Source organism: Neospora caninum, chromosome VIIb, assembly GCF_000208865.1.
Source record: "Neospora caninum Liverpool complete genome, chromosome VIIb".
NCBI lineage: Eukaryota > Apicomplexa > Conoidasida > Eucoccidiorida > Sarcocystidae > Neospora > Neospora caninum.
The window spans coordinates 819,591-844,180 of record NC_018394.1 but is presented as its reverse complement, the minus strand read 5'-3'; the positions used below and the strand labels follow the sequence as shown (position 1 = coordinate 844,180).

The 24,590-nt window shown below is 55.1% G+C and overlaps 4 protein-coding genes across 4 annotated transcripts; 2 read left to right on the top strand and 2 right to left on the bottom strand.

The window, feature by feature from the left end:
- Positions 1-1,359: 1,359 nt before the first annotated feature.
- Positions 1,360-4,445, bottom strand: NCLIV_024960 (hypothetical protein; the record flags this gene model as incomplete). The annotated part of the gene is made up of 7 exons (XM_003882690.1): positions 1,360-1,816; positions 2,173-2,326; positions 2,805-2,964; positions 3,191-3,295; positions 3,556-3,714; positions 3,852-3,878; positions 4,314-4,445. The coding sequence occupies 7 exons, from the start codon at positions 4,443-4,445 to the stop codon at positions 1,360-1,362; spliced, it is 1,194 nt and encodes a 397-aa protein (XP_003882739.1).
- Positions 4,446-8,012: 3,567 nt separating this feature from the next.
- NCLIV_024950 (putative zinc finger (CCCH type) protein) lies at positions 8,013-10,741 on the top strand (the record flags this gene model as incomplete). The annotated part of the gene is made up of 5 exons (XM_003882689.1): positions 8,013-8,110; positions 8,243-8,492; positions 8,602-8,725; positions 8,850-8,976; positions 9,325-10,741. The coding sequence occupies 5 exons, from the start codon at positions 8,013-8,015 to the stop codon at positions 10,739-10,741; spliced, it is 2,016 nt and encodes a 671-aa protein (XP_003882738.1).
- A 3,107-nt stretch (positions 10,742-13,848) lies between these two features.
- NCLIV_024940 (conserved hypothetical protein) lies at positions 13,849-16,285 on the bottom strand (the record flags this gene model as incomplete). Its single annotated transcript, XM_003882688.1, has 5 exons — positions 13,849-13,996; positions 14,539-14,625; positions 14,995-15,087; positions 15,495-15,790; positions 16,061-16,285. The coding sequence occupies 5 exons, from the start codon at positions 16,283-16,285 to the stop codon at positions 13,849-13,851; spliced, it is 849 nt and encodes a 282-aa protein (XP_003882737.1).
- A 2,633-nt stretch (positions 16,286-18,918) lies between these two features.
- NCLIV_024930 (conserved hypothetical protein) lies at positions 18,919-24,332 on the top strand (the record flags this gene model as incomplete). Its single annotated transcript, XM_003882687.1, has 3 exons — positions 18,919-22,696; positions 23,006-23,048; positions 23,591-24,332. 3 exons carry the CDS (start codon positions 18,919-18,921, stop codon positions 24,330-24,332), a joined length of 4,563 nt encoding a protein of 1,520 aa, XP_003882736.1.
- Positions 24,333-24,590: the final 258 nt, after the last annotated feature.

The following is a 24,590-nucleotide window of genomic DNA, read 5'->3' as shown; positions in this document are numbered from 1 at the left end:
CAAGCAGCGTTGTTCAGTTTCCTCGGTGCAGGATATGCAACAAATGACTCCAGAGGAACCTACGGTGAATGCTTAGTAGATCCCGAACTCTAGCATTTCTAGTCTGGAATTCTGCTAGGTCTGACGGCAGTACTACAAGCAGTCCCCATCCCATGTCTTGCCAGAACTCGCAACATGAAGTTGAACTGCTAGTTTGTAAAAAGGCGTCTGGCTCTAACCCTCTTTCTCCCAACCTTTACGGAAAGCGACCCCGAGAAACAGCGCCATCCAGCGTCGTTTCCGCATACAGACCAAGGGTGTTCACGCAAAGTGAGGTTGCGGAGGGGTTCCTTTAACAGCCTTACCCATTTACGTAATTTTTCACACAGACTGCTGTTGCCCTTCTGGTGAAGTCACGTAAAATCGCAATCAGGGGCGCTTTTCTGTGTAGCAGTTAATGGCAGATGCCCGTTTGCCGGACCCGTTGTATATGCAGCAGCAGCAAAGTAAAGGCAGTACACACCATGTAGTGCTGTCCATGGATGATCCAAACGGTGGGTTGAATTTCAAAAGGCAACAGAAGCATAACAACAATGGCTCGTGCTGCGCAGGCTTGTGTTAACCGTGCAAGTGTTTCAGTTTCAATGTTTCTCATGACTTAAATTAATTCGAAAGGCCCGCCTGAAAGATGCCAACCTGATCGGCGTCCGTACAATGAACGGCCGCTGGCAGAGCACACTGGCCGGAGCTGCAGTGCGCTCCCCCCCAAACGTAAAAATCAGCTAGACGGGGAAGATCAGTTAAACACGAGCTAAAGACTTTCGCAGACCCATTATACGAATACGACGCTGACCCAGTGCCCCAGCGAGCAACTGCGATCAAGAAAGACTATTGTGTCTTGCCAACTGCTACCTAGTTGAGAGACGGAGAGCAAGGGTGCCTCTAAACACGCCGCGGATCATCACTGCCGCGCATTCTGTTGAGAGGTCACGGGTTACACTCATATCAAAAATGTTCTCAAGAAGAGGTTGGGTGAGGGAACCAGCGACCGAAACGGCGCTACAAAATTTTCATTCGTTGAGTCACCCTTGTAAAGCTGGGGACTCAGGCATTACGCAGAGACTCACTAGGAAGCACAGGCAAATCCGCAAGCGTTTGTCACGCTGATACACATTGGCAGCAAAAGCATAGCGCCGTATTTGGCTCCTGGGTTTGACAATGCTCAAAGACTTCAAAGATGACTTTGGTGGACAAAAGGAATGTCACGTTCTACAAAAAATGTTGGGAACTGTCGCCCCACTCTGCCACTGTGGTTAAATCACGAACGAAAATGCGAAAACATCGGGCCACACGAGGGAGGTGCAGCGTGCAATTCGGGTTTCACTTCCTGCTCTTGCTCTCCTTGTGCCTGTGCTTTTCCTTATGGTCATCTTTTCTTCTTCCCCTATCTCTGTCTCTGCTGCTGTCTTTGCTGCTTCGGTGCTTTTTGTGTTTGCTGCTACTCCTCTTCCTATCTCGACTCTTCGAGCGATGCCGGGAGCGTGACCTCTTTCGACTTTTCTTCTTCCTGTCATGATCTCTGCTGCGGCTTCCTGATTTGTCGTCGGCGGATGACCGGCTGCGACTTCGGCCTCTGTTCTCGGCCGGCGGAGCAGGCGCAGCGGGCGCCGCCGGCACAGCCACAGTGCTCACAGGTGGAGCGGGTGGTTGAGGCGGCGCTGGTGCTGGAGGCAGTTGTGCCGCTCGGGCGATAGCTGCAATAGCAGCAGGATCCACTCGCTGCGGAGGTGGGGTGATAATTTGGTTGACGGCCATCATGGCGTTCACCGAGAGCGTTCTGAAGAGAACATTAATCAGAGTGCAGGACACCCATTCCTGGGACGTACGGATAAATTGGTCCTCAGCTTAGTGCCTCTATAAAGATTTTTGCCCTTCCTCGGGTAAGGCTCTGCCGTCCGCAGTGGCTGTAGCTATAAATTGGCCCATTTCGGCCCCCGCACACGCTGCAGCAGCGAAACCAACAAGTTCGTGAAAAACATAAAAACGGACAGGTTTGGCGCCCAAAGGTGTGCCAACTGACGTCGAAAACGGTACGTTTCATCTACGAACACGATTCACTGTCGAGGACCACTCAGGGGATCTCCAGAATGCTGCACGATGACGATAGCGTGCTTGACCACTTCCTGAGCTTACCCGGTCGCCATCGTCTGCGGCCTAAGAGACGCGTCGGGAAGAGGTGCTGACGCAATGTATTCGAGATGTTTCTTTAGAATGTTGCGAAGCTTTTGGAATCCTACATGAATGCGACCCTGGAAGTGCTCATCGAGGCGCTTGTCGGTGTCGAAGACTGAACAGCACGCACGCACTACAGACAGATCAACCTTCCCGGTGCTCGCCGATTGCCATCCACGGTCTACCTCCAGGTCAGGAAACACTCCACCAAACGCTGAAACATTAGCGAGATTCCTATTGGGAACGTGAGATATTTTGAGTATCGGGCTTGGACAGATATTCAAAACTAGCAATGTTTATCTGTCCCCACCATACCCCTAACACAACCATCGATAACGATCTGTCAGCGCTTGACATTGGATGTGGCCCAACATCGGGGAAGAAAGCCTTCAGTTGCAGTGGCTGAAGAAGCCGCAGCTTAATCACTTCAGATATCAAGTGAGACCGGCCTTGTTTGACAACCAATTATGGACATGGGCAGTCCCTCATCTTCCCACACGTGCACTGGTAGTGAAGAGTGCTATGGTCCCGCCTTCTGGGTGCGACAAAGAAGGAGACCTGATCAAAACGCTGTCTCGTTTGTAGGTTCATACCAGACAGCAAGGCTCCGCAGACGTCACAAGGGCGAAGCTTCTGTGGAGTCCCTTCTGCTCCTTTGAACAGCAATTTGCAGCGTTTCACTTGAAGAGAAGCCACGACCTCTCCTAAGTTTGCCGCCGCGTCATGGTCCCCTTGTTCGGTTAGTATGTCAACCTATGCAAATAGGACATTGAAAATGCATAGTCTTCTTGCAGTAAATTAGTTCTCGGTGGCAGAAACACGTCCGCCCTCGCTGGACCGACACTGTTATCCCCATCCTACACCCGCCCCGGAACAGCTTCAATCCTCCTACTGCACTGTTTAGTATCATCCATCCAAATGAGTGAGAACGTGAACCATCAACACCACAAGCATGGTGATATCTTTGCCAGCATCCTACCTTCCTCAGCTTCTCGTCTATGTCGTCGTCAAGAGTTTTGATCTCAGCCAGAAGTCTCTGTCGTACGTGCTCGGGGGGCGCAACGTGTCCCTCGTCCGACCTCATCTGAAAACAGAGGAAACAAAGAAATCAGGTTCGTGGGACAAGCAAACGTCAGGATCATCACAGGGCACGCATGAGGTCTCATACTTTCTGTCCACTCAAAGCTTTGTGTAAACTGTTTCCTGAGACTAGTTGGCCTGGTTTACAGGAAATGCAACGTGATTTGGAAACCGACGCAAACAGTAGAGCAACGGATGACACGAATGTTATCGCCCACCGACGCCCCGAAGGCGCAATGGCACCACCCCAGTTAGGTCTCTCACCTGTCCCTTCTCCACCTTCCTCTCAGCTTCTTCAATGAGCTGCTTGACGATCTGGATCGACAACTCTTCATATCCATAGCGTCTCGTTTTCCTTGCCTCCATGTACCTTGCTCGCAGCTCTTCGCTGTGTGTTTTCTTGCACGGACCCAAGGAAAATCGCTGAACAATCCCAACACGCATACCACAGAAAACACGCCCATGAAAATGTTGCGAAGGACCGTGGAAATTCTAGAGTCCAAGGCGAACAGCATCACGGGCTGAACCACGATGCTACCCCTTGAGCAAAAGTCGCTTACGTAGCCCTTGATGTAGAGGCCAGTTTCCTGAAAAAACAAAGGCAACCAACAGAAGAACGAGGCGCATTGATAGAGCGGTGCTCACGAGATGATACTACTAATCAGCTGTGTGAAACTGAGCGGAGAATGCCTTGCGAAGTACACGAGATGCCTCCAATTCTTGCCGGCACACACGTACATCATGGTGTGTTCCCCTTGAGACCAGCGGTGTCGGATTCGATGACTCCTCGCGAAAAGCGGAGTGCTACACCTATACACGCCCGCACGGTGCTACCATAACGTGCCGTATTTCGCTGCCTTTTCACACCCGTTCGCGAGAAGTAACAGGGTAGTTCTCAGCGGACGGGTTTACCATCGCTCTGTCCACCAGTTTACACCCTACGGCTTTCTTCATTAGAAATCCAGGCGATAAAATAGTATCCGGGGAAAGGCGTCCATACTGAAGCGAGTTGTGACACGTACCGTATTCTCAAATAGATCATGAGGGCAGAGACCGGTCAAGAAGTACTTGCATACTTCCGGATCGGTGAAATCAGTCGGCTGGGCCTTGATGCTTTCCATCAAGGCCGCGAGCTGTGCCCGCATCTCCTCCATGGTTCCCAAAAATTACAAAGACAAGTGCCACCAAAGCCAGCTCTTTTGTCAAAAAGCAAAACGTAACTCGCGTGACCGTGCGAGGACACAAACAGCTTTTGTAGCCCCTCCGACCTGCCGGGAAAACGCATACGAGAGACACTGATCCACCGGAGAAGACAAGCCGAGCAGACAGACAGAAATAGAGAATCGTGCAGGGGAAGGAGGGCCTCAAATGGGGGAACACTGCAGCTAGTAACGAATCCTTCACCGTTCTAGCTGTGCGCGAAAAAAATGCAAATGACACTGAGGGTCTTCAGTGGAAACTAATCCGCCTGTCGGAATTTCTTTGGTTGTCTCATCGACACCAGTACATGCACATGCTTCCAGCGGCGAATCATGCACGGGAGAACAACAGTGGAAACTCTCCTTACGAAGCACCGTCGTTCCATGCTACTCGTTGATCGCAGTCATTTTGGAAGCTTTCACGCAAAGAACGAATTGTGGATCAGTGGTCCATTCACTCAGACAGCCCCATCTCCGAATGATATGTGCTGATGACGAACTGCTGGCTGCAGCCTGCTCCGTACAGCTTTGCCGATACCCCAGTAGTACCCCGGCTCCAATCGAGGGTCCTGGGTCTCTTATATGATGGCGTCCTCATGCGGTAGGATCCTCCCAAGTTTTCTGGAATTTCAGACTACATCCTCACTCCAAGCGCCATGGTGTGTTTTAGAAACGACACTACGAAATATCTGAGGATTCTCCAAAGGAAAGTATCAGGAATGTCGGCACTGAAGTGAAATTGTAGTTTTCGTGTCAGTTCCACGGCTATCAGCGCAACACATGGGGGGGCGGGACGGAGGGTTACTGAAGTCTGGATTTATCGTTGAGTTCCCTAATTTCGCTGCCCCACAAAATAGCATACTTCATGCCTAGAAACTTTACTACGCAATGCTTTCGGGAAGTGCCAAGTGTCTGTGAGTCTACGACCTTGAGATGATTCTCTCAGCCGATCAGCTCACTATGAAAACCCACCGAACGTTCGAGCGCCGTACCAGCAGTCCACAGACGCTAGCATCATATGGGAGGCAGACAGGAGATTGTAGCCGCGTTCGGCGGGGCCACTTTGGACAAAAGAAACTTTCCACGTTCTCACACAAGTCACGGCAGTGGGGCACGCGACATAGGTAGTGACTGCCCGCTTAAAACTGTAAAGTGACGTTCCAATCGTGGTTTGCTCAACTGACCATTCATGTGGAACTTGTTCGACGGAATTCGGAAACAACAGTCGGACGTGTCCGAGCGTAAAACGATTTGGCCGAAATGTGAGGAATCTCCCCCGCCAGCTTTCTCTCGCTTCGTGATGCATTCCGACGTTATCTAACAATGCTTGTTCCCTCCCTGATGGCGTTACGCCAAGAACAGTGGCACATATAGGACGAGAAGGGAAGGTAATGGGTATGACAAATGTTCCGGAAAAGGGTGTGCATATTCAGGAAATCTGGAGCAACTTCTGCCAACTCTTCGAGCATGATCATTGGGGTCAACGTGCCGAAGCGTTTTGCTTGACAAAAGACATCCAGTGACCGTGACTTCCGTGATCCTCTTTTCCTAACTTTGAGGTTGAATTCCCTTCAATACGGCCGAAGGCGACGACGAGGCTGCCTGTGCTCGACACGTAGCCGCTGCGATGCATTCTACACAGTCTGTAGGTGTGTCCCTATTGCAATGTAGCATCGAAAACGGCTTTGAGATTCTTAAAAGTAGGCTTCTCGAGATCTGGTTCTCTGGAACACTAAGTTCGCGCCGAATATTTTCAACAGCAAATGATTCCATGATCAGCACCGTTGCTGTTTCAAAGACTGAAATACCCGAGTGAGTTCGCACTAGCGGCTATATACAGCGTTCGGGTCGTTTGCACTCATCTTGATTAATGAAGGAAAAAGCTGCGGAGAGATAACTGCTGTGTATGCTCGAAGAGTACACGGTTTTCGCTGTCGCGAAACATGCCGCACGGAAGCATTTTCCTTCGCCGGGTAGCTTACCACAGGTCACTCTGCTAGCACCGTGCTCTGCACACTCGCGTCCGCGATTACAGCCAGTTGGGAGCGAAGCACTGGTAACCCGTGTTTTCTGCTCCTGTTCAGTTACACACCTCTCACGCAAGCAGCCAACTTCTCAGCCTCACCTACAGAGTCCGTACGCTTCTTGACAAGCGAAAGATGTGACTAGGGAAAAACAACGCAAAATCCCGACAGTGGCATACTCTGAACGACATCTCAGCACGGTGACGAATGCCGAAGTCACGGGCGCTGGCTTCATCCAGGTCAGCAACTCGGCGAATTATGCTGATGGCACACACTCGTGAGCCCGTCTACCACACTCAGCACACATCGCCGCTGTTGGAAGCTCTCGGGCGCCCGCTAGAGTCCTCAGGAAAACCACAGTACTGATTCCAGCGCCAGAGACGCAATTCGAGCAGCCAGCAAGCGACCGGCATCAGGCGGCGCCGAACAGAAAACTGGCCGTGGCCTCGTCCGTGTCGGCAACCATTGAGACGCCCACACTCCGGATGGTCAGTGACAGGACCACGCGAGACAGCAGAAGTTAACACCACATCATATTCTGTACAAAACTATTGCAGCCAGGGTAACTTTTTGTACCAGCACGAGATGTTCAGGCTCGCTCCTTGACTGTGTAATTAGGGTTTAGGGAGCTGTTGTTACGTAGCTCCGGAATGTGTGCGCACTTGGACGTCAGTTGACCTGCACAGGGCGTAGAGTGTCGGGCAGTATTGAGGAAAGCCTCCGTTTCGGAGAAACTTGGTTTCTGTTCCGTTTTGTGGGTTGGCGGTTTGATATTTGGAAGGTCCACCTTAAGTTTTGTCGAAGGCTGCGTGTTTACATTTGGCGGCCAGCCACGGCGTCAGCTACGATGCAATTGGTGGTGGCTGCACCTGATTCGTTGAGACGCTTCCAGTTCACACCGACTCAGGCAACAGGCCCTCAAAACTGTGTAAGTTGCGCAGCGTGGAAACTTTGAGCTCAACAGGGGTGTGGTAACAAGGATGTCACAGATTATCGGATAGCCCTGGCCGTACACTCGAATTGTCATGCCACATTCAGTACGTTTACGTGCGGCACGCTGTCTTCCGCGGTGTGCTGGTCCGTGATTGTAGCGTTCACCGGGGCACTCAGTGGCGTTAGATACGTATACATGTCAGCTCAGCTGTTACGTGTACTTTGTCTCTCCTGGTCGCACGAATGTAGGGTGACAGACACAGTCTTCCTATCGTTCCGAGCGGCTAAAGCCAAAAGTGAAGTGAGGCATCTGGCTTCCATGTCTGTGCGCTCTAACAGGCCAGGTCGGAGACGGGTCGCGGATGCAAGATTGCGTCCTTCCAGTTTGCCAGTCGGACGTGTGAAGCTGACCCAGCCACAGCTTCAGAGTGTCGGTACTTATCGGCTGTTGCTTCTGGGACGGTGGTCGGGCAATTAACGAGTATTATTTGAGATTACTGGCCAGGCAGGAGTGACGAGTGTCGAAAGCCCTGTTTTTCTCCAGCTCTAATATTCTTCGTGCGTGATGGCTTGCGCGCCGTTGCTAACCGAAGACGATCTGCTGCGCTTCCGAACCAAGGCATGTCTCCGTCTTGCCCAGGGTTCATGCAGCTTCGGCCTAGAGTAAGCGTGAACTTGCTCAGCGCCCTAATAAGTACTGGGCAGCTCAGAAACAGTTGCATCACGAAGGTGGAAGCCTCAACTGGAGAACACACGTAGCGTGATCTGGTATGATGTTTTGTGCCGCCCCTTCAGTCGCTGCCAGTACTGCCACAGTTCAGTTTGGACCAGGCGATCGCCATTCTTTCCGGTGGGAGCTCACCAACAGCGAAATCAAGACGATCGTCCCCAGGGTACGGTGGCGCTGCTGCGTTACTTGCCAGTCGCGTGTAGCAACCTCATTGTATCCGATGGAAACATCACAGCGGTCCCTTGCCATCGTGGTCAGAGCTGTCCGTTTGCCCACAGTCGAGACGAGATAGTCTACCATCCCCTGCTGTACAAGGTAAGCTGGCAGGCTGCTAACCTGATCTGGTGCAAGGAAAACACGACTTTAAGGTGCGTCTGTGAACCTCCGAAGCGGATGCTTGTTTCGGCGTGTTACGTGTACGCAGACTGAAGAATGCGACAATCACGAGACTTCCAGGTGCAACACATACTATTGCTGGAAGGCGCATGGCACGAAAGAAAGACGGAAACCGCCGAAGCTGAGACTGGGCTTGATTAAAGGAGTTGACGGTAAGCCATTTTGGTACACCAGACGCTTCGGACAAGCAGGCACCGAGATACAAGTAGTACTTCTAGTACTGAGGCAAGGGATGAAATCAGTGATCGAACGTCGCTGCGTGTGCATTGCTTCCAGTTCAGGTTTTCTACCCCGGCATAACAGTGGTTCAGCTGAACTCTTCCGGGCAAAAGCCCATTTCTGGCAAGGGCAAATCTAGCGAGACATCGAAAGGTTGCGGTGGAGGCCAGTGTAAAGTAAACCCGCGACGCGGAAGCAAGGCAGGGCCTTCAAAGCGAGACTGCGAACACATGGCGGGCACCTCTCCGTTCCCTGTCCGGAATGTAGAGAAGACACCAACCTTTTTCTCCTGTTCAGATGAAGCTCCTTTTTCTTTTACGCACGGAGCGCCGGCACTCTTCCAAACGAAGCACCTGCCGACTCAGCCAACAGTGTCAGCAGCAGCAGTCACCGCTGCTTTGAGGGATGCTGCGTGGGAGGACACTCGTCAACTGTATGACAGACAGGCCCTAACGGACTACCAAACGGCTGAGGCAACAGCCCGTTTTGCCGGATTACTGAACCTGGCCAATGTTACAGGGGTTCCCGTAAGTAACTCAGGAACGGACGCGCAAGCGTATTCTCAAAAGGTAGCCGAAATGCTCCAACGATCGGCAGAAACTGTCATCGGCATAAATTCGAAGCCAGCCGCGACGGGACCTCACGGGCCAGGTGAAGAATCGGATGACCGTTGCGTGACAGTAGGGAATGCCGCTGCATTGATCGCTGTGATGAGGTTGCAGGCAAATTGGTTGCTAGGGAAGAACAGCGACATGAATGTAGAGGAATGTCGAGCCGAAGGCAAGCATCCCAAGAATTTTGCGGAAATCGCCTCGGAGGAGGGCTATGCAGAGGGAGACATGTTCGGGTGTCTGCATTCCGCTGCAGTGGCCTCATCCAGCCCCTATCGTAGGACAAACGGGGAGTTCGACAGGCTACCAAACTGGAGACGCCTAGCAGCCGACCAGTCACACACGGTTACCCGCGCAAACAGTGATGGTGAGCTTCTTCTGTCTCCTGGTGGTAGAAGCAGTCGACAGGGGTCAGAACAAAGCTGCTCGAGGACAGTGAGCACCTCAGGATGTGACAACACTTACGAGGGTGGTTCGTTTCTTCAGGTTCCCCCTGCCATTAAAACGGATTCCGCAGTGGACGACGAAATGCCCATTTTGGATTTGGCCCGTTGTGAATCGACTTGGGTCCGGAAAGCGTGTGAGGGTGAAACACAGGTTGCGAGTGAGACGGCTTTCAATGATGCCAAAATGTCAGAATGCAGGCCCGTAAGCGTCCAGCTCCACAAGCATAGTTCCCAGCTCCTGGAGCCACGTGCCTCCGACTCGCCGAGATTATCCGCAGCCACGGGCGATACAGAATCCCGATTCGAGGACGGGATGTCGCTGCCACCGCGACAGATTTGGGCCCAAAAGGTCATCGCTAGTCGAGCTGTCAACGGTCGGGACACGCGTAGGCTCGAGTCACGAGCAGTGACCGCAGGGAGCTCGATTGAGGAAAGTCAGATTGACGGCGGCCGTTATACACGTAGAGATGGGGAAGAGTACGCGGAAGGCCCCAGATTCCTTTCAAGTAGAGCGTACGGAGATAAACGACAGGCAACAGATTCAACCTTCGGCGGTAGTAGCCGCTCTGCCAGTGGCGAGAAACTCGTCCAGGGAGACGAAATTTGGGGCGGACAGGATGCGCTGGATGTAGGTGCAAACTTCTCGGGGGGCCGTCCGGTGTCGGCTATAATGGGACAGCAGGAGATCAACAGGGGACAAACAGCCCAGAGAAATGAGGGTATTGAGACTGCCAGGCCGCAGCTGAGGCAAGCTGTAAATGCTTTGGAGTTCATCAAGGATGGCAACGCCGAGGACTTCAAAAACGATTTTCTTCTGGCTGTAACAAAGGAGGTACGGTTCATGCATAGCCACAGCGCAGGCTCGCCGACTTCTTTCAGGTTCTCACCCTAACGTACTTACAGAACTGCACAAAAGGCACATATTTCGGTGGCAGTTCTATGTAGCGATGCGTTTGATTTCAATCCTAGGTTTCCTAATGTGGGCTCGACCGCGCCTCAATAACTAGCGTACTGGGTGCACGATAATGTCCATGCATACCTAAGCAAGGTTGCAAAGTGTCTTCCTTGCAGCGGGTTGTCAAGCCGCAACAGTTCCAATTCCTCAAAAAACGTCGTGATACAAAACTTACCTGATCCTGTGATACATTAAGTGGATACGTGTGTTTTTGGTGGTTCTGGTTTGCTTCCAATATACAGCTCCTGAAGCTCGTCCTTGGCGGAGACGCGCACAAGGCAACGGCCAGCGAAGCATCGATTCAGAGATGGCACTCCAATGGGATAATACAGGAGACTTTTCCACACGTTCAGCCAAATGAGTGTCCTGGGGAACAGTCATCTGTGACGCCTGGATTGTTAACGGCGTCTAACGGTGTGACCGACGGCCACTTCCTTTGGAGCCCGATAATTAAGAAGCGCTTAGACACACACTCTGCGATATCGAGTGAGTCGGACAATACTGTGTGGTGGCCGTAGAGGTGTGTGCTTGATGCAGGTAGCTTAGGTGTAGGATAAATCAGTCGTCAAACGGATGGGAGTCTCAAGAGGCATCGCGAAGATGAAGCCGGTTGCTCATGCGTGCGCAGATACAGTTTCCCAGTGTGTGAAAGGGGGAGGTGGGAAAGGAAAGCACCCGTTTGCCACGCAGGTGCAGGAGTCACGGTGTTAGTTTGTCGCCGGTTGGCGCTAGAACGGCCCATTTACACCGGCAACAGTATTTTATGTGAGGGGGGAAGCGGGAGGACGGGCGAGAAGCCTGAAACTGATCTGGAGGTGCGACTCACTTCCGGTTCTCCTTGCGATATGGGCGTCGCCAAAACAAAGAAGCATAGCAATGTACGGTACTACGTATATAGCGGTATGCAACCCGAGACGGTGCGACGCCTGTTCTGTTTTTGAGCTGCGGCAGTCGAGGGGGTGCATGTGCTCAACCGTGTATGTGTCATGACGGCAGTGTTTTAGGTTTTCTTCCTGATAATGACAGCAGTGCAATCGGCGTACTGTGCCATTGGAAATGAGAGTCTGGCAATTTTCCGGGAAAACGAAATGACGCCGCAAGCATTTTCCATGTTCACGCAACTCGCACAAGTGGTTGCCCAGCCATTACGTTCGCGGTACAAAATGGGCATCCGAACGAGTGAATAGTTGAAGTTTTCTGTGGTTGCCCGTTGAGTTGACTTCTTTCACTGAGAAATGATTATCTCGACTGATGGCGTCTTTTGACTCCATGAAGTCCCGTGGGACGCAGTCAAGCATGACATTGGTTCAGCGTGTAGACACCATGCATGACTGTGTGATTCTTGGAGGAGCCGAACTACCACGGCAGAACGGGCGAGAGCGGCAATATGGCGGGATTTTCCGTGAGTGGTGGCAAAGCATCCTTTTTTTCGTTTGCAGTGAGGCGGGTAACGAGTCAAGCCTTCGAGACGTCACATCTTACCGTGCAATCGCGTTTTCGTGACGTTCGTAACACACCGTTGCGCTTGAGGTAGGTTTATCTCGCTTTCAGTATGCGGATGTGCAGTATCCCATGAAGACGGACTCGTGCGCAGTTGCGTCGCCGGGCATGACTCCAAATGCAGTGTGCGAAAGACGCCGACTACAGAGAACAACAGGGTGGTCAGCCGAATGGCAGCCGGGGGAGGGTCCCTCCCACAAAGTAGCGTGCAGTGCGTCATTTGCAGGTTACACGGGGTGTACGGGAACTTCCGCGCGGTTTTTGCACTCCATTGATTACAGCATTGGAGCTCAGTCCGTTATGGCGCAGCTGGGCAAGATGTCGCTTTCACATTCGGGTCACACACGTGACGATAGTGTGGAACTGCTTGGGAATGTGGGGCGCCGGCGCGACAGACGAAATAAAGTACCCCCCTGTGTCTTCCGTGCGTAGCGAAACATTTCTGTGCGCCCATCTCATATCGTTGATACCATCAATGAAGAACAGTGAAAGGGAACCTTTCGATGTCAGCCAGTAACTTCCAGTCGCGTTACGACTGCTGCGTGAGCCAAATTGTGCTTACTGAGCATTGCGTGCGGTAAAGGGGAGGTATGCCCCAACCTTACTCCCATCGGCCGAATGCGAACAACGAGGAAACTTACGCCTGGTGAGTCCGTCCCGAAGTGAGGCGTGAAGGGCCTCAGAACTAACGTGCACTACAAAAACATCACTGAAACACTCGCATATATGGTAGAGCTCACCGTGCGGACGAGTACGAATGGGAATATTCGCTGTGGGAACGTTGGGCGTAGCCACCTTGTTCACTGGCAAGTAGAAACCCCCAAGTCGAGAGCAGCGTGTTCGCCACTAGAGGCTACAGAAGGAAGGCGTAAATATATTTATTGCTCATGGCTCAAGAGGGGTCCCGCTGGGTGTGTACAAAGTGCTGCCTGGGGCACTCACGCTAACGGAACCTCGTCATGGGTGTAACTTGCGTTGACGCACGAGCGCCGCGTCGGAGCGGAACAGGGATTTTTCTCAGAAAGGGCAACATGACACCCGGCACCGACCGACGGAAACGTGAGGAAACTAGAACCATTGTCCGTAAAGGTTATATTTTATCATGCACTTCCACATCGTGAGCGTTACACACTTCTCAGGAGGAGGAAGCTCTTTTTGGCTCATTCCCGTGAGTTCCACGAGACGTCAGGGAAACACGGACCGCGAAGGCCTCCCAGTAGCGGTTAAACTATAGAAGAGTTCTAGAACTGAAATGGACACACTGTAAGGAGCCCCTACGAGAGACGTGCAAGGAGGAGTCTGAACCCAGCTCCGCACAAGACGTGTTGGATGGTGCGACAATCACCGAAACTCTGCCGCTGCCTCGTGAGCACTGAATACTAAGAAAAAATAACGGTACGTCCAAATCCCTCGTACCCCGTAAGGGACCCACGCTGTGAGGTTCACGAGACTCTATCGCAAGAGGAATATATTCAAACTCACAGCTACTGAGTGAACTCATGTCGGAGTTAGATATCGCCTTTGTCAATTTCCAACGTTCCACATCACTGCATCATCTGCACAATGATCATAATGAGAGCGACAATGAGGGGACCGGCCATACACAAACAAACCAAGGCGACGTAGACGGCCCGTCGACGTCGATGTGCTCGCTCCTCAGGCGACAGTTGCTCCCCGCCGCCCGGCCTGGTGCTGCGCACACTCATGCAAAAACAATCACAACCAGGGACACGCGCGTCCGAAGTTCCCACGGAAGTACCGGAAGCTGTACTGCGCCGTTTCACGCACCCCGCCCGGCGATCCAGTACCTAATCGCCGTCTCAGAGATGCAAGCAGACACGGCTGGTGTTTCTTGAGCTGAGGAAACAGCGATTGAATCGTCACATTTGCCCGGATCACATCAAACTCGGTTAGCGAAAGCCCTAACACCTGTGCAGATGCACAGCCGGTTTGCGAAGTACGCTGAAGACGGAAGCACACAATGTGCGTCCCTTCGAGCAACTAGGAGTTTCCGAATGATGACCTACAAGATACGAAAAATGGGCTCGTGCGTTGATACATAGCAACGCGAAATGCTGCCACAAGATGTGCCACTTGCGCCTTGATCCTTCGACTGTCCTTAGGGTCCGAACTGTTTTCCCCAACGAAACCAACCCCAACCGCTTGGATCCTCAGAACTGCGCGCTATCTCTTAAGACTGCCCTGTGCCACCGCGCTTCCACCGGTGGACGTACCGCTCAGGCAGTCCCAATGCCTCGCGCATAGCGTCTTCCATCCAGGACCAGCCTCCGCCTACTGGACTTGCGGGAGGACCTAAAAGGCTGGAGAGAAGTGAACAAAATAGAGAGTAGTGATCCCCTGCGTGAAATATCAGAAGTGGCAAAGTCTCGAACTGAACCTGCAACAACCTGCCGCGGCACCCGAGGTTTGCCCCAGCTCGTTTGACATTCAGGTGTTCGGAGTTGTTGCGAGCCAACAAACTGTTCAGGACTTAATCTTCTGGGGCGAGAGGGCATTCGTCAGCGGTATGAGAACTCTTGATCTACGCGTCCAGCGAGACAAGCCAAAGTTTGGCTTTCAGGACCGCCACGGCACAGACAACTCGATGAAAGGAAACAAACAGGCGAATCCCGTCGGAAACCGAAGCGAAACACCGCAGAAGAGGGACACCTTTATCGACTGTTCTTTACCTCTCTGAGAAGCCGCCAGTGGAGGGAATCCAGCGAACAGGGCCGTCGTCGATAAGACGCTCGGTGTAGTTCGTCCGCATAGGTGGCCGCACACTGCGTGTAAATCCGCACATCAGCGCACATCGCTCCCGAGATTTTCTCCCGGGAAGGCAAGAGCCACCAGAAGTAAACGACGTTAAGACAACCGCTGCCCTCAACGGATACTTTGAGAAAGTTTTTGGACTCCCTGTTGTCACCCCGTACATGGAGAATAAACACACAGCATCTGAGCATGCATCGCATCCCGTGGTAGCAACCAAGCCTTTCTATCTCTGACACGAAGGCCACCGCAGCGTCTGCCTCAATACGGAATAGAAAAGTGGCTACTGGACAAAGTGCATGTCTCGGAACGCGTTTGGTCCGCGAGGCACCACTGAACCTGTTGTTTCTCATTCCGAAGCCCCACGCTACACGTCACACCAGTCGATCGCCGCCTAATGCTCCGATTTTGGAATCCTCACTTGTCCTCGTCAGACTGGGGCGGAAAAGCACTATAGCCTTCCATCAATCGTCTCTCTTGTTCTTGTTGCTGTCGGAGCTGCTCGTACCACTCGGCCGAGTACACCCCAGTAGAAGCATCAGGAGTGCCTTCGCAGACTGCACCGTCTCGATCGGCTGGGCTCACTGATGGCCCGGGCTGAACATGATGATTCAACTGCGCAAAAAGCTGGCGACTCATTTCCGCATCCGCAGCCATCCGAGTTGCCAGGATGCTCTCCTCTTCCTGCTGCAGTTTCGCTGCCATTTCGTATCCTTTCTGAACAGAAAGACAAACGCAAAATGCAGCCCGTACGAGAGAAAACGAAGCATCGGAACATTGGCCGACACGGGTATGTGCACCAAAACCAACTGAACACATGAGGGTTCCTCTCTGTGATGTAACCGGAGGGAGAAGCCGCCGGGGTCACGGGAGGCGCTGACGGGACCTGTGACAGAGACAATGCGGCGACCCTAGAGTGAAGAACGTACGAAAGCACAGAGCGGATGTCCCATGGAAACATGGTACGAGACAGGCATCTGCACTCACCCGTTCCTCTGCTAACCTTTTCGCCTTTTCCTCCTCCGCTGCCTCGCGCCGTAGTCGATCTTCATACTGTTTCCTATGCAGCGATCTGTAGTCATCCAACGCGGTATCCACAGACCGTTGAATTGCCTCCTCCTTCCCCGCGCCAAGTTTCCCCTCCTCTCGCATGTCTTCCCTTCCCGAGGCCTCTGCAGCCTCGGCTCTGTCGGTAACGTTAGAAGTGTCCATGTTTACAATAAAACCGCCCGGCCGCGGTGATTGAGCGCTTCTGAAATCGCAGGATTCCAGCCCCTTCCGGTCTCTGAGATTTGCGGCTGGTTGAGGCAGTCGAGGCTGTCTCTTCGCTGCCTAACGTCACCTCTCTTCTTCGTGGACCATCTGGAGAAGACGCGATGCGGCACGCCACGACGAATAACGACTCGCACACGCCGTGGGGCATCCGCCAAAACATATTGCGACACACACAAGGCTCGATGCAGAGCGCAAACAGAACAAACCTGTTCTGGAGTTTGGGAAGACGGGGAATTAATTCGGCGGAAGAGAGCGAGGCAGCACTCCTTGGCTGCACACACGAATGCAGCGGAGTACCTGACTCTGCTGTTACGCGTCCACAGTGCACCGACACTCACCGGAGGAAAGAGACCTCGAATATCGATACAACATTCAGCTACTCGTGACAGATGATGCACTGCATCGAATGTTCCCCGACGCACAGCCAATCTCTCGCAAGTTGAAGGACCAGGCCAGCCAGGAGACGGAAACTCAACAAGCCTTGCTACCGCGCCATGGAAGCGGAGATGCATACACGCTTTTGCCACCAGGAGAACCGGTCGCTCAAGGGAGTGTGCCTTTCTAGGATCTGTTCAGGGTCCAGAGCCTTTTCTTCAAGGCTCTGCTGCATGCCCAGACGGAACGAGGAGTTTTCCGTACGGCCAGCCGGCAATCTGGAGGAGGCTGGGAAGACCGAGTCCGCAGTTCACCGCAGCACTGACGAGAGACTCCTTGGCACGGAAGGATGATTATCGCGCGATGAAGTTCACAACGTAGCTGGTGTGGGAGACTGGCACGTGTTCTTCCTAGACGCGGTTCGAGGTGCCCGTGCTGAGTACAGGAGAAGACGCCTGTACGGAGAGACGAGACGGCTCTCCGAAAGTTCCCTTGCGCGTCCCCGCCGAACACGATTTACCCGCTGCGTCTGTTCCTCGCAGAAGGAGAAACGAAATCTTGGTCAACTCGGCATCGTCTGGGGGCGCTTTACCGCCCGCTGGTCCGTTTGCGCACAGCAAACTGCAAACAAAAAGTAGTGTGTGTATCGGAGACGTCTGTTCCGGGTTCGCAGGTGACCGAAAAGACAGAGGACAGGCGCGAATTCGGAGAGAAATGCCTGATGGCAAAACAGCAGATCGTACTGACAAAACACGCAAGGAAAGACGTTCTCCTTGGCCTGAGCTCCAGCTCCAGGCGCGGTAACGCGCATGGACACTTTTCGCACTCCAAGGCAGTTTTGCACACGTAGCCCCTGTGTAGGCGGCAGTGTTTTGCCCGCTTTCGCGCCGAGTCACTTGTACCTCCTGTTCTATGGCGAGCGGCTCGTGAAGGTTTCGAGCAAAATAGAGAAGAACAGCTTGAGTGACCCCTCACTTGTACGAGGCCCCGTTCACTCTCTTGTGTCATGCTTGCGCTTCAAAACGCGCTGGACTGTCACTACAGTGCGTCTTCTCTTTCCGCGAGCGGTGTCTCGGCTGTGTGCTGCTGGTTCGCCGCCGCAGAAGTTTTCCAAAGGCGCCCCCCTGGAGTGGGCTTCGGAGCGGTAAGCCGTTTCTACGCAGCAGTTTTTTATTCGTATTCTGCTTTTGGACACCGCTCCCTTTCCGTCGAACCGGGCAAAACTGAATCGGATCGGGACGAAGCCAATTCTCTAGCTCAAGACCAGCTGATTTCGCTGCGCTTGCGGGGCAGCAAGCAAGCTTTACGAAAGCGGCGGTTACATCTAATTGCTATACGTTGCTTTCCTGAAACCGACCGAACAATTTGGGGGCATTTGTGCAGGAAAAGCCTGCCGTGGATTTTGAAAGTGGCGTCCGTTAGAAAGTATCATTTCCTTTGAAAAGCGGGGCTTCTTCCGCCACGCGTCGCGATTCCCCAGCCCCGACCGTGTTTTGCCAGGAATTTTCCGAAGACTGGGAGACCCATAATGCCCCTTCTAGCAGTCTCGCTTGGACTGGAGGAGTAGCCAAGAGCACCCCTCAAAAGCGCAGCAGGGCACTCTCTCTGCGACTGTGCCTTCCGCTGTCCTCGCCTCGATGGCCTTCCGGCCGGAAAATCATCGGAGAAGAACAGCTACGACAGGAGCTGAGAGCGGGGAAGAGGCGGTGAGTGAGTTTCTTCTCTGGGGCAATACGTCCTAGCGACTCGTTTTTCCCTTGTCACGGCACTTTCGCTACGAACAGTCAGGAAGGCCGCCCTCTTGCAGTCCGCTGTCTGGGCCCCTTCCCGTTCCGGTACGCGTGGCACCACGAAGCGAAACACCGTTTCAAGCACCAGCCACTGGAAACCCAGGACAGATGGAAGAACGCGGGTCCCGTCGACGCTCTCGACTTGGGCGTGACGAAGACTCCGGAGACGATGCGGAGGGGAGTGGCAGAAGGAAGGACGGATTGTAGGGCAGCGCGACTTTTGGTCAAGACTTCGATGCTTATAAATCACGAAACCCCTCGTTTTCGGAAACTACATACGTGCCTCCACAGTTGGACTCAACCTGCTCCCCGGGTGTACGTACAGGTCGCGGCGCCTCTCGCAGTGCCCAGAGCTGCTTCCCTTCGGCCACCAAAGATCAAGACCCGTGTGATCATTTGAGACAAATGGAGCCGTGCGACGGACTCCGCGCCTCGGCGCTCAGCCCTCGGTACCCTGAGGACCTCAGGCCCCTGAGGAGGGCTTCCCGGGAGCACGCATCTCCGTCTTTGTCGTATCTCTCTGATTCGTTGGCTTCGCCGGCCGATCGCTCCATTCCGTCGTCACAGAGCGCCGTTTCAGCGTTTTCTCCTGTGTCTCTTGCTTCTGTCCGCCGCGTAAAGGCGGTTTTGCGCCAGGAAGGAGACACCTCCATGTTTGCGTCGCCTACTTCCTGTCCCTGCCTGTCGGTCCCTCCCGTTAGTCCGCTTTCCGTGCCGTCTTCTAGCCGAGTGTCGAAGCGCCCGGCCGTTGGCTCTGCCGCTTCTGTTGCCCTGTCCGAATTCACCACACCGGACAAAGCGCGGACAGACGACTTTGCGTCTCTCGCGTCCTCGTTCCTGCCTGCCTCTTCCTTGCCGCCATCTTCGTGCTGTCCCTCTCGCTCTCACTCTTGTCCGTCTTCTCCAAATGGTGCCCCGTCTTCGTTCCCCCTTCTTTCCTCTCGACTCCGCCGTTATCGGTCTTCCTCGCAAGTGTGCGTCGACGACGCGCATGCAACCCCTCCGTCTTTTTCGCGGTCGCTGTCGCTTCCGGTCACCTGCCGTCTTTCCGCCTCGACTTCGTTACCTGCCCGAGACCACGAGTGGCGTCTGGAAAACTCTGCTCGGGAGAAACACGAAACGCGGCGACTGAGTTTTTACTCCTTCTTCTCATCCGCCGACGTGGGCACGGAAGGAGGCGACTCGCCCAAGTCCTTTCTTGGCACAACGCTGGCGCAACCGCAGCGGCAAACGAGGAGCCTGGACAGAGCCTCTGAGGAAACGCGTGTCTTCCACACTGGAGAAGGCGACGGCCTCTACGTGGCGTGCTTGACGCCTCTCCTTCCAGCAGGGCTGCGCGGAAAGGGTCGAGACGTTGCCAGCGAAGACAACTTGGGGCCGGGAGCACGCGACGCCGTGCGTGGGAGCGGACTGACGGCAGAGGAAAGCTCTGAAAAGCGGGGAAGAATACCCTTCGAAGCCCCGCACGGTGCTTCTTGCGCCGCCCCGACTGACGCAGGGAGCCGTGAGGGAAACGCCCCTCGAGTCGCGTCGGGAGTCGCCGGAAATTCCCTCAACGCCGCGAGCGAGACCTTGCTGGCGCAGGAGAGACGGAGGAGGGAAACGGCTGGACGCGAGGCGACGGCCAGGTCGGGGATCTGGGCGGCGACGGAGGAACAGCACGCGGGCGGGGGACGAATCGAGAAGGGCGAGGTATATGGACAGAATAGCCACGGGCAGCAGCTCTCTCTGGAGACCAGGCAGGAAGAGTCCGCCACTCGTCCTGTTCTCCAAATTCCCCCTGGGCTCGGTTTCCGGCACGGGCGTCCAGAGCCGCGGGGAGACGGGCCACGTGAGACGCATGAGAGAGATGAACAGAGCCCGACAGGGCGGCGTGCTTGTCAGGAACGCGAGAGTTCGAATGCAGGGGGGCTTCTGGGGTCAGAACCTGCACCAGCGACGGCTGCTTCCTCTGCCGGTTTCGGGAGAACCCGACAAACAGGTGAGAGCCCTGCGCTTGCCTCCAGCGCAGAACGGCGGAGGACAAGACAGTTGACGCAGAAGGCCGAAAAAGAGAGGCCGAGCCGTCTTTTTTTTCTCGACAGTGAGGAGCGCGCGACAGTCGAGACCGGACTCCCCTCGATAGATGCCTCGTCTTGTCCCATCCCGCCCTCGCGTTCTTCTCCGATGCCCCATCCGAGCGTGCCAGTCACTTTGGTCCGTGGAGGGAGGGTGACGATCAACAAGCCGGAGTTTTCCGAGGCTCTCCGAGGCCGAGACCAGATTCGCCGAGGCAGCAGTGGAGAGAGAGGTGAAGCCGAAGGAAGGCACAACGAAACAGCATGTCGACGAAACCGCCAAGGCAACCGACCTGGCTCCGGTCGGGCAGGGAGTGAACACGCAGGTCCGTCGCGGCTGTCGGTCGACGAGGGAGAGGGCGGGACTGGACTTGGACGCTGCCAAGGCGAGGTGGAACAGGAAGAACGAGGCGAAACGGAGACAGAGCCGCAAACATGCACAGACGGCACAACGCCATCTTCCTCGTCGGCATCCTGCGCGAGTCTCGGTTCGAAGCCTGGAGGCGCCCTCGAGAAGGAACTCACAGAAACCCTGCCTCCGCGTAGGCCACCACTCCCTGCGAACGAGGCAACATCGTCACCGGAAGGAGAAGACTGGCTAGAAGAAAGACGGAGAACGGACTCGGAGGACGAAGGGAACCCGGAACGGGGGCGTGGCGATGGGGAGGAGCACCGCGAGGGCGACGTCGACTGTGCTTTTGACCCAGCTGATCCCCACTCTCTCTTTTCTCTGCCGCTCGTCGCAGAAGGCGCCACAGACAGCCTCGACACGAGTCCTGAGTCTGCTGTCCCCATCATTTTCCGCGTCTTCGATGCCCAGGGGAGTCTGTGCCCGAGTTGCCGTCGCCAGTTGCAGCCCCCTGCCCCGCGGAGCGCGCGCCGGGAGTCTCGCGCAGAGCAAGGCCTCGCCCGTTTCTCCACCTCCTCGCTCCCTTCTCTGCCTTCGCTTTCGTCGTTCGCGCCGGCCTTCCCGTCCTTTGCTTCCGGAGGCGCTTCCGAGACTTCCCTGGACCTCGCTTCCTTCTTCGCGCTCAACGGAGCGGCCAGCTGCCAAGTTCCCCCCGGCTCGATCGTCTTTGGCCGAGACAGCCCAGCCGGCGCGGGCGCAGCGCGGCGAAGGACCGAGTCGTTGGGCGCAGTGGACGGGAGTCGAGCCTCTCGCTTCTTCCCTGCGCCGGAGACAAACGCAGCCCGCTTTCCGCCTTGTCGAACGCAGCCAGAAACGGTCACCGTTTCCTCGCCAGGATCTTCATTTCCGTCGGCAGACGCGAGCGCAGAGAAAGACAGTCGGCACCTTTCCTCGACGTCGTGCTCGCCTTCCGGGAACGCAAACTTCCAGCTGTGCTCCTGCAGTGCACTCTATGTCGTGGGCAGTCCTCGGCTGCTTGGCGAGTGGACGAAACGCAGGGGAGTGAGGCTTCGCACGAGCGCTTCGCTGTTTCCTTACTACGTGTCGCCGCCGGTTCTCGTGCCGCGACATCTCCGCGCCGTCAGCTACCGCTTTGCGCGCCTGTCGAATGGTGCTTCGTCGTCGGTCTCTGCGGATTCCTTTGCACCGTCCGAGCGCATGCACGAGACCACACAAGGCCGACCACGGTCGGAGGCGGAGGGCGGCGTTTGCGGAGAGGTTGAGGGAGAGGAGAGCGAGACCGCGTGTACAGCCTTTGCATCGAAACGCTTCTCTGGAGGGCCCAGGAAGACCGAAAACGGCCCATCCGCAGCAAACAGGAAGACCGGCGCGGTCGTCGCCGTCCGTAGTTCCCATCCCTTCACGCTGCAGAGGTTAACCGAGGCGGGGCCAGCGGCTGGCCAAGACGGAGAAGGCGAGGGAGAAAAAGAGGGGACGAGGCAGGGCGGCGACGCGGAAGGAGGCGCAGTGGTCGAGATTTCGGCGGCAGACTCTTCGTGGCTTCGACGAGCGCGGAGCCGCGAGAGAACGAGAGGAACAGAGGCGCGCGCGAAGACCACGTCGTGGTTCCCCTTTTGTCTCGGAGTACGAGAGGGCAACCGACACGAAAGAGAAAAGCAAAAGAGACGCGACGAGGGGACCTGGGACGTCGAACGCGTTCACGGAGACCGACGCCTAAAGCTCCCGCATGCAGCGGCCGTCATCTCCCATACTTTTGGTGAGGCCTTTCGAGCGTCTCTCTCGCACACGTACCTGTCCCCGCTCCTTACATTTGGAGTGTGCTATTGGGTGCTCGGTCCCTTCCTCGCCGCGGTGTGTGCCGCTGCAGAGACGCGAGACACTGCGGACGCGTTTTGAGTCTCGTTTCTCGTGTTTCGTTAGTCAGTTCTTGCTGTCGCGTCGAGGCTGCGACTCATTCTTCGTTTTGCGGCTTCCAGCGCGTCGCTCTCGCCTCTTCCCGGCTGAAGGACTTTTCGCTGGAAGGCGCGCTCCTCTGCATGCACTTTCATTTGCTGGCTTTTCTCAGGCGTGAACGACAAAGGCATCTCGAGACACGCGACCCAACACGAGTGAGAGCTCGATCTCCCGTCCGATTCTGTTTCGCTAAACCCTAAAAACCCTAAACTCTTGTCCTTGATCTGTCTTCTCTCGTCCGTGTCTGCTCTGCCCCCGTTCCTTTCGCTGTCTCTGAATCTCTGCGTCTTGCTCCTGTGTAGCACTTCTCCTTCACTTTGTCGCCTCTCGCAGCCAGTCCAGGCGAAGCAGAATCCCGCGAAGACCCAGAGTCCACAGGCGTCGAGATCTGGCTGCCGCTGGATTCAGTCGCTTGCGTAGCTTCTTGCATGCAAAACCGACTCAACTGCTGTGTCGCTTGGTCTGCACAAACAAGCCTCTCTCCACAAATATATATATCTGTTTGCATGCATATGGACCTGTGTTTGTGGATGCTCCGCACCAAGATCGGTAGTCGTGTTGCGTGGACCACGCGTATGCGTGCAAGTGCGCTGTTCGTTTCTGGTCTTGTTGAACGACGTCCAGGTTGTGGCTCTGGGCCGGGCGTTGCGTATGTGAGGATTCCGAGAACAGTCTCTGCTGTGGTGTGTCTGCGCAGTCTCGTCCAGGCACTTGCCTTGTGTCTGGGGACGGTGGACTGGAATGCACCGGTCTTCTCCCAGGGGGGACCTTGGTATGAAATGGAGAAGCCAGATCGCGCGTTCTTTGTTGCCCAAGCAGACGCCTCGCCGTCTTCGAGTTGCCACTGGGAAGCGAGTGGCACGTCCCTCGCTGGTGACTATTTGTCGTTCCTCTGGAGCTTCGCACTACTCTTCTCTCGTTGGCCGACCTTCGGCGCGCGCAACTCCGCAACCTCCGACCGTGTCGCTTCTTGCCCTGTCTCTTCCGACTCCGGCTGTCTCCCCGTGGGATCGGAGCTGGGCAACAATCCGGGCGAGGGCTTGCCCGACACCCGCAGCAGAGACTTCGGCTCTTTCGACGCTCCAGAAGATGGGAGACATGCTCCAGCGCCTGCCTCGTCTTCGTTTTCCTCGTGCGCGGCCGCTTCGTTTCCTGCGTCTGCGTCGTCGTCTTTCTCGTCCGGGGCATCGTGCGCGTCTTCCTCGCCGCTCTCGGCTGCACGCTTCAGCGCCTTTGGGGCTCCGAGGGGCGAGGCTGTGGCGCCGCTGGTGCGCGTGGGGCGGGTGACGGACGTCGGCGGGGTAAGGCGACGAAGGCGCGAAGAGAAGAAGTTACGAGAAGACAAACCGAGTGTGTGTTTCAAATTCTTCGCCCTTCGGACCCTCGCTCTTGTTGCGCAGACCGAACAGGCTCTGTACCTCGCGGCAGGTGAGCGCTGAAACGAAATCCGAAACGCCCTCAGTGTCTCGCGACTCAAATGTTCTGAGGCAAATGCGCTCGGGAAGAAGCGAAGAAAAGCACTGAGAGCATCTGCCAAAAACGCGAGTGGCCGAAGCCCAGCAGCAGACCTATGCGTATAGGCACAGAGTGCGTTTCTAGCCGGTCCCAAGGTCCAAACCCAAGCAGCAGAAACACGACAACTGAGGAACCCCGCTTGTCGCGCCCCCGTGTCTCTTGCGTCCTTCGAGCAGTGCTTT